The 9,904-nt window shown below is 39.7% G+C and overlaps 1 protein-coding gene across 2 annotated transcripts in view; it reads left to right on the forward strand.

The window, feature by feature from the left end:
* The first annotated feature begins 52 nt into the window (after positions 1–52).
* Positions 53–9,904, forward strand: part of LOC116849628 — an 11,066-nt gene continuing 1,214 nt past the window's right edge. The window contains exons 1-2 of one of the 2 annotated variants that reach the window (XM_032826967.1): positions 53–397; positions 676–1,843. In XM_032826967.1, coding sequence (XP_032682858.1) covers positions 152–397; positions 676–744 — 315 coding nt within the window. In that variant the 5' untranslated portion in view covers positions 53–151 and the 3' untranslated portion in view covers positions 745–1,843. Of the gene's footprint in view, positions 398–675; positions 1,844–9,904 lie in introns of those variants that run through there. The other variant, XM_032826966.1, reaches the window with a different exon arrangement.

Genomic DNA, 9,904 nt, shown 5'->3' on the forward strand with positions numbered 1-9,904 from the left:
GGGGGGGGGGGGGGGGGGGGGGGGGGGGTGGTAGGAAGTTTCGCGTGTGGGTTTGTTGTACTCCGCCGGAGTTTTCATCGGAGAAGAAGCGCGGGCCGTTGCGCGCAGCCTCCTGCGGCGGGCCGATTGTCGGAGGATCCCTTCTAAAACTATGGCTAAGCGAAAAGTGTGCAAGGAAGCGAAAAAAAAGGACGGGAAAAACAGCGGGAGATTGATGCGGCGATGGTGGCGAGATCGCGTTCGTGCGCCGGCTCCGCGATCACGGCGGACGGAAGCTGCGGCGGCGGCGGCGGCGGCGGCGGCGGCGGCAATGGCGGCGGGGGTGGAAGCGAGGAGGGGTGGAAGCACAGGAGAACGAGCGAGCGAGCTCGCCGTAATTGGATCTATCCGCTTTAAGGTAAACACTAACATCGGCCGGCCGGCCCTCCGCCGACAATTAGCGGAGCAATCGAACGGAAACGTGGCGTGCCTATGCCGAGGCGTGCGTAACGGTAACGCGCTTTTTCCGACCGCAGCCGTATAACCCTTAACGTCTGCTTCCGAGCGCGATCGACCGTGAGTGAATCTGCCAACGCGCGCTCTCTTCCTCGGCGGGCCGCTTTCGCGGAGCCATCGATACTATCCATATTGCGGAACGAACGAATTCGCGACCTCTCTTTTTTCTTTTTTTTATAGGAGAAGAAAAGGACCAATAGAGCCGTAATAAGATGGAAATTGCGTGGCTCTCATTCAATCAATCAATAAAATAAGAAATGGAGCATCAAACGGACCATTCTTAAGGGCCAAATTTTCAATAGTGATTTAAACTTAAATCTATGTTCCTCGATGGACTGATGTGCGTAAACTTTATAGCAATTTTAAATATATAAAATAACAAAATTCAACAACGTTGCAGCGATTGCAAGCAAAAATTGAGTCCCTTATGACTGGTCAGATTGCAATCATATTTATCAGATAAAATGACGAAATAAAGATACGAAAGAAATATTTAAAAAATGGTCAAAATTTACTCAAAACAATAAGTCACATTAAGGAAATGTCATATCTGAAAACTTTACAATTTATAATAGTTACAAAATATTGACTCTTCTTGCAATATTTACATCGTATTGATTGCACAAAATTACAAGTGCTTTTACACACTGAAAATATGTGCAATAATAAATTGAAGCATTACTCAATACATGAGGAAAACGATAAGAAAGTGTACGACCAAGTTTAGCCCCATTTTGTAGCGTTCTTCAATTATTTTTTTATAAAATTATAGCTATTTATGAATAGATTAAAAATATATAAATATCAAAGCCTCGCCATTTGGAAGAAAATGGCCTAAAAAGATATATATTCTATCGAAATAAGTGGCATCGTTAGATACCCTTATAGGAAACATATAGGAAATGTTGCAAAAAATGGGAAGCCTTTATCGATAAAATAATACGGATAAAAGTTAATAATATTTATTAATTTATGGTGAATCTCTTTATCAGTCTCCGATTAACTGAATTATCGATTAATTTCGTTGTAACTAGCAGCATTAGCTAATAGCTGGGACTAAAATGACAAAATGGGGCTAAAAGCTTATGAGAGCTTGGTCACTCATTCTAAAAATTGATATTCTGAACTGTCAATTTGCGTATATATTTATTTGATATAATAGTTTTGCAGTTTGTACCGCACGTGTGTTTATTCCGCTAACGAAAATTGAACATTTCTGTATCTTTACAACTGAATATAGAAACTCAAAAAAGTATACAAAAAGTTTGCAGAAAGATTTCTGTATATGCGTAGTAATGTTTACTCCTAGCGTAGTAAAACGAAACAACACACATTTATATAAAATTTATTCATGGAGAAAATTACTATAGTTACTATATCTACATAATCTATAATTAATCTATAATTAAAGAGAAAGTTTATATGATTTCAAGTGAAATAGATATGGCATTAAAAGTTCCTGTTATTACATGCCCATCTGTTCAATTCTCATAGCTATAGTTCTTATGATATACAGGCACATATTTATGTGCCAAAATTGTGGAAACGGTCGAATGTTTCAAAAAAAGCATTTTTTAGGAAAATTTTTCAGACAAAAGTTGTAAGGTTTCAGAAGATCTATTTAATGGCCGTATCAGTTTTCAACTTTGCTTTTTTAAATAGAAATATATTTTTTATTACGGAGTTTTATTCTACGTAAAGAAAAAACCAACTTTTGTTTGAAAAAAATTTTTATACGACCTTTATTTTTTAAGATATTTACGGAAATATCTATAAAATTATTGATTTCAATAATTTTTACTCAAATTCTATCAACTTTAAGAGAAATAGCAAGAGATAAAAATTATCTATTTTTTTCTAATAGAGGTCTGAGAATTTTTTCAAATTTTTTTATAAACTTTTTAGTACTTTAAGAAAACGCAAGAAAATGCAATACTAAAAAGTTAATTAAAAAATTCTGAAAAAATTGTCAGAGCTCTATGAAAAGAAAATAAACAATTTTTATTTCTTGTTATTTAGGAAATTTGGTGAAAATTTAATTAATAATTAATTTCGTCACACACACTCGAAGAAATTCTTGTGATTTATATATGACGACTAATTAATTTTACTAATTGATTTGCTGATCACTTTAGTCGGAGAAAATGTTGAATGATTAATGCCCAACATTGAATTTAAATAGAGTTTAAACTGAAATTTAAGACTACTATTGAAAAATCGGAGGGTTTTATTTGATACCCTATTTATTAATTATTGATATTTTATTTATTAAGCCCCGTCCAACGAATATCTTGCGTCGGCTCTCGCTTTTTGGTTTCGTGTCGATTGTATGTCTGACAGCCCTGATAATATATTTGTTTCATCTCTCTCTCTCTCCCCCCTCCCTCTTTGTTACTTCTCGTGAGCTCGCAATACGATAAGTGAGAGTTTCACCTCGAAGAGAAGCGAGAGAAAGCATTATTTATTGCACGTCCTGGACGCAGTTCTCTAAGAGCGCGCTGTCAAACAATAAGTTACACGAGTGCAGGGTTACAAATACATGCATGAACGAGAGAAGTGTCTCGAAATTTCCATGAAAACGGCGGCTATCCCGCGTAAGAACACGACGTCTTGGTCATGTACGGATCGAGGAAACGCGGCGAGCGCGACCAGGCCGTCCAGGTTCGTCGACCGAATCAGCGAAATTCCAAGATCAGCCCGTGGGGGCCGTTAAGTGCGCGGAGTTATCGCGCGTTCCTACCGCGCACCGGATACCCGTTGCCGAAGGCCCACGAAGGAAGGAAGGGTCGGCGAAATAAATTTAGCGGCGATACCGACCGCCAGACTTTCTCGTTCGCGCGTAGTCTTAACGTAGGCCCGGAGTCGCGTCCAATTACGTCCGAAACCAGTTTGCGCGAGAGGGTTCCGCGCCGGCTGGAAGAATCGGTGGCGCGGCGCGAGACGCCAGGAACGGAAGAGACCGCGCACGGGACAGTGCGGCTTGTTCCTCAGGAACAGTCGTGCGCGCGCACACTCCGGGTGCCCCGCTGTGAGTCGTTACTTTTAATTACGCGGAGAATAGCCGGTGTCGCGCGAGAACCCACGCCGGGCTTCTCTAGCCTTTCCTTCCCCTCGCCCTCTTTGCCAGATAAGGTGGTTAATAATTAGAGGGGTTGCCCGATTCGGGAAACGAAGCAGCCTCTCGGCGTTCTCGGCGAGACGCCAAACGCGCCTTCCCGCTTCGTTCCACGGGCACAACGCGACCTGACGCGACGCGACGCGGCGCCCCTCCACCGTCGGGATTTATAATCCACTTGGCGGTCGATTAGCTGCTCTCGCTCCTTCCGCAATCGGGATGTTAGGGACGAGCCGCTCGTTTCAGCGAGACAAGCTAATTTCGCACGAAATGTCCGGCCATTCCCTTCCACTTCGTCCGCGGAGAAATTATGCCCGAACGACGTCGGAAATAATTCCTCCGACTTCCTCGTTCTCCATTTTTCTCGCACGGACGCGGGATAATTCGTGGATATTGCAGTAGTCAGTCAAAAAAATATTCGAATCCTTAGAGTGCGAAACTTTCTTTCGTTAACAGCATCGAATTGTAATTGCCTTGCCACGCCAATGACATCTCTCCTACAATATTCCACCCGCACAAAAATTGCTCAAAATCTTTCCAATTAAAGTGCAAAATTTCTCCCAAGGTAAATTATTCTGCTACGACATCGATTAAGGAATTCTATTTTTGTCTTAAACATGGGTTCTCTGATTACAATGAGAACAGAATTATTGTGAAAACTTACGCTTTTTTATAGATAAAATCGGCTTATACTTTTATGGAGTTGCATAGGAAAGTCTTTTTTTACACTAACTATTAAATTCAATAGACAAGGAAATAAAAAAATATACAAAAAGCTTTAATTATAATTTGATTATATAATTAAAATTAAAATATTTAATTTAATTATTTACTTTTACAAAGTATTTATAATTGTTTAAAGCACAAATATTCAGAATGTGTGACCGTTTTGTTCAAGATCCTAATATAAAATGGAAACTAGAAAAATCTTTGGAGAAACGTTTGACAGATTAAATAATATCTAGTCGTTTGACAGATCAAATAGAATCTGGACGTTTGACATGTCTAGACATTTGATAAATCAAACGAAATATTGTTTTCTCACTCAAACTGAAACATTAAACTTTTAACCTGAACCTAAACCTAACCTGCATAGATTTTCCAACCAAGATCTACAATATTTTTTTAGGAAATCGAACTGAATCCTAATTAGACTGGACTCTAATTATTTAATTAGATCTTACGAAATTTTTCACGTAAGTATCTATATACTTGTAATAAAAGATACAATGGTCATCTTACAATATTACAAAATATACAGAGTTTATACATTTTGCCTTCAATCCTAACATAAAGTGGAAACTAGAAAATCTTTGGAAAAAACGTTTGACAGATCAAATAGAACTCGGACGTTTTTCCGGTCTGACAGGTCTAAACATTTGATAAATCAAATGGAACGTGGTTTTGTCATTCGAAATTGCTTGTTCAAAACATTAAACTTCTAGTCTACGTTTGCGTAAATTTCACAAAATCAGAGTTGTTGACAATTTAAGGGGATGCTGGAATCGATGAGGAACTCGGACAATATCGATAATGCAGAGACGATCGCTACTAACATAATCACGCTATCCTTTTCGTATTTCTTGTATACAGAACTTTCATGAATGTGTGTTGCTTTGTTTTACCATATTCAACGGAAAACCTAACCATAAATATATAGAAATCTTTCTGCAAACTTTTTCGATATCTTTAAGCTTCCAAAGGCAGATGCGAAGGTAGAGCAACATTCTTCAAAATTTTTCTATTTGGAGCATCCACACTTTCGGTATGTACAAGCTGCGGAACTTTTGGATTAGGCAAATATTACGCTAACTGACAGCTTGAGATTTTTTATTTAAAATTTTTGTTTTTCGTTTTCGTCACATATTGAGCAATGCTCCTATTTATTTTTGCATGTACTATCATTGCGTAAAAGCATTTGTAATTCTGTGTAAATAATACGACGTAAACTTTGCAGAAAAATGTCAGTATTCTGTCGGTAAAGTTTTCAGCATCCCCAAGAGAGTCGATGTTAATGCGAAGTGCAATAGACGCCGCTACAAGCACCGACTGTGGGTGTCGAAAATGAAACAGAGTACTTTCTCTGAATAACGTACTCACGATACATCCCGACGATCGCACATCGCTATTTCGGCACTCCCGATACTTATTTCCACGCTAGACTCACTTTCGATAGACAAAAGATGCGTAAAACGCGGAGCGATGTCGTCGCGATGTGTCAGTATAGGCTGCTCGTCGCGAAAAGATCGACATCAAAGATGGCCGCGCAATCATCGACGCAGTGCCAAAATTACGCGCCAAAACGTGAACGACGTCGCGGTTCGACAAGGACGCGCTCTAGTAGCTACGTCTCTCTCACTCTCGCTAACGGACCGACCGCGCGAGATACTACGTCGCGATATCTCTAGCGTCGTTTTGTCTTTCTCTTTTCCTTGGATTATCATCGCGATTCTAACTCCTCATTAATAAATCTGACGATTGTTCGATTCTATTACTACTTGAACGAGTCGATATTAATGAAAAGTGCAATAGACGCCACGACAAGCACCGGCTGTTTGTATCGAAAAACAAGGGGATTGCATTCTAATAATGTACTCACGATACATCCCGACGGTCGCACATCGCTATTTCGGCACTGCCGCTACTTATATCTGCGCCAGGCTCACTTTTGACCGACAAAAGATGCGTAGAACGCGGAGCTATGTCGATCGCGATGTGTCAGGTGAGGCTGCTCGTCACGAAAAGATCGATGTCCAAGATAACCGTGCAATCAACGACGCGAAGTGCAGAAAGTGCGCACTGCGGCGCGAATGGTGTCGCGCTCCTACGCTGTCCTATCGGATCGCAGCTCAGCGATGCCACTCGATTGATCGATAGTTACTAGAACTTTCCGATTAGTAAGGTGACTCTGTAACTTCTAACGATAGCATCGTTATCATTATGGGTCTTCTATAATAAACCATTAGTCATAAGCTGCAAACAAATTAACCAATCACAGTCAATTATTTTCAAAAATAATCGAGTATCGATTGGTCAACTTGCCTACGGCTTACGACTAATATTTTATCATAGAAGGCCTACTAGGCTTGTATATTATACATGTCGTACGATAAGCTTGTCAGACGCAGTCGGATAGAGAATATCTGAGGTACATGAAGAAAACGTTAGGGACCTTTTAGAGGAGAATTTTATCCATCAAACAGCACGTTCGACAATTCTTGTACGACGCATATAATATTAGACTTATATTGTCGTTGTGCAGCTGTATGGGCCTTCTACAATAAGCCATTAGTCATAAGCCACAAGCAAATTAACCAATCACCGATTATTTTCAAAAATAATCGACTATGGTTGGTCAACTTGCCTACTTATGATTATTATCCCAAATAGCACAGAGAATTCGAAAAGAATTCAAAAAGAATTCAATCGTATGTCACCAATTCTGAGTTCATTTTCGGATGTAAAAAGAATTCCTCAGCGTTCAGTTCAGTGAAAAAAATTATTTTTGCATCTAAAAATGAATTCAAAATTGGCGACATACGACTTAATTCTTTTTAAATCCTCTGCCATTTGGAATCTTATGACTAATGACTTAGGGCCGATTGTTCTAACTTCTTGGTGTAAGCTACCTGACAATTAAAGAAAACTTCGTTTTTTCTTCAAATTAGAGACAGACACATGATTTAACTATTAGGTAACTTACCAAGAAATTGGAACAATCGGCCCTTATTATAGAAAGCCTATAATATATGGTAGAAAAACTATGCAACGACACGCGATGGTAGTGACCATTATTGTTATTAGAATGTTATAGAATAAAGCTGCAGAATCGCATGCATATCTAGCTGTACATTGCTCATGACTGTTGATTCATCCAGAAAGCGAGAACTTAATTCGATGATAAGGCCGAGAACACATAGAAAAATTTAAACAATATGACGTAAGCGATAAACAAATTGACCAATCACGGTCGCTTATGGACCATAAGAAGAATCATTAACTGTAATTGGTTAATATGTTTATTGCTTACATCTTACTATTTAAATTTTATCTCTGGCCTTACTGTCGAATTAAACTACACGTTCTCGCTTCTTGGATAAATCAACAGTCGTAAGTAATGCACTGCTAGATACGAATACGACTTTGATCGAGAAGTTCTAGTAACTATTGATCTATCGAGTGGTAAGGCATCAGCGAAAGGGCGGCGTACGAGCGCGCCACCGTACAAGTGTGCTGCAGTGCACACTTTCGGCACTTTGCGTCGTCGATTGCGTGGCCGTCTTGTACATCAATCTTTTCGCGACGAGCAGCCTATACTGATACATCGCGATCGACATCACTTCGCGTTCTACGCATCTTTTATCCATCGAAAGTGAGCCGGAAGCGGAAATAAATAAGGAGTGCCGAAATAGCGATATGCGACCGATGGAATGTATCGTGAGTGCGTTATTAGAAAGCAATCCTCTTGTTTTTCAACACACAACCGATGCTTGTCGCGGCGTCTATTGGACTTCTTATTAACATCGACTCGCTCAAGTAATAGTAGAATCGGGCGATCGTCGGATTTATTAATGAGGAGTTAGAATCGCGATAATAATCCAAGGAAAAGAGAAAGACAAAACGACGCTAGAGATACACGCGGATCTCGCGCGGTTGGTCCGTCAGTAAGAGTGAGAGAGGCGTAGCTACTAGAGCGCGTCCTTGTCGAACCGCGACATCGTTCACATTTTGGCGCGCACTTTCGGCATTGCGTCAGTGATTACGCGGCCATCTTGGACATCGATCTTTTCGTGACGAGCAGCCTTACCTGACATATCGCGATCGACATCGCTCTGCGTTCTACGCATCTTTTGTCTATCAAAAAGTCTGGCGCGGAAATAAGTATCGGGAGTGTCGAAATAGCGATGTGCGACCGTCGAGATGTATCGTGAGTACATTATTAGAAAATAATCTTGATTTTTGGCACACACAGCCGGTGCTTGTCGCAACGTCTATTGCACTTTTTATTGTAAGAGTCGGAGAGAAAAGTATATCGGAAGCCGGAGTTTGCTGGGCCGGGACTCGGATCTTTCGCTTGCCGGGCGACTGCTTTAAATCACTAAGCTACCCAGTGAGAAATGATCTACCGATAGATGTCGAAAAGACATCGAATCGACGTTGATTTGACGATTTTGACGTCGATTTGACGTCTTTTCAACGTCGATCGGTAAGTCATTTCTCACTAGGTAGGCTCTTTAACACACTCTCTCGTCTTCTTATATTGATGTTATTATCAAGATGCTGCGTGTTACTTCAGTTCGGTTTTTACATCACTACATTACTAACATCTTTTAACATTACCTACATTATTAACATCGACTCGCCATCGGATGCTGGAGTCGATGACAAACTTGAACAATGTCGATAATGCAGAGACGATCGTCATTAACATAATTACGCTATCCTTTTCGTATTTCTTGTATATACAGTATGAACGTGCGTTGCTTTGTTTTACCATATTCAACAGAAAACCTAACCATATATGTGCAGTAATCTTTCTTTAAATTTTTTCGATATTCTTAAGCTTCCAAAAGAAGATACGAAAATAGCACAATGTTCTTCAAAATTTTTCTATTTGGAGCATCCACACTTTCGGTATATACAAGCTGCGAAACTTTTGGATTAGGCAAATATTACGCTAACTGACAATTTAAGACTTTATATTAAAAATTTTTTGTTCGTTTTCGTCACATATCGAACAATGCTCCTATTTATTTTTGCACATACTTTCATTGCGTAAAAACATTTCTAATTCTGTGTAACCAATACGACGTAAACTTTGTAGAAAATGTCAATGTGTTGTCAGTAAAGTTTTCAGCTTCAGCACCCCCTTAAGGGTTTTCATGATAGGGGCGTGCCGTTCCCACAATTTTTTTACTTCGTCTTTAATCAGTTATTATTGCCGCTGCCCAGATATCGTTATTTATTGTTATTACCGATTGTTCAATTATCGTTATTCAGTTCCGCTCGCGGCTGTTATCACACGATTGTCGATCAGATATTACTACTACTACCATTTATTATTCGAATATTATTACTTTTTTATAATAATTATAGTAATATCTGCTCGACAATCGTGTGATAATAGCCGCGAGCGGATAATAACTGAATAACGATAATCGAATATTCGGTAATAATAGTACGTGGACAACAACTCTAACAAAAACTCTAGGCTCCACAAAAACTAGGTAAACAAACTTTTGTAACGGCCCGCTCGTATCGCTGACTGAGCGGCACTTGGAGGGGGGGGGGGGG

The sequence above is a fragment of the Odontomachus brunneus genome, unplaced genomic scaffold (genome assembly GCF_010583005.1).
Source record: "Odontomachus brunneus isolate Ranch 3 - 2012 unplaced genomic scaffold, Obru_v1 Obru_scaffold_121, whole genome shotgun sequence".
In the NCBI taxonomy this organism is placed as follows: domain Eukaryota; kingdom Metazoa; phylum Arthropoda; class Insecta; order Hymenoptera; family Formicidae; genus Odontomachus; species Odontomachus brunneus.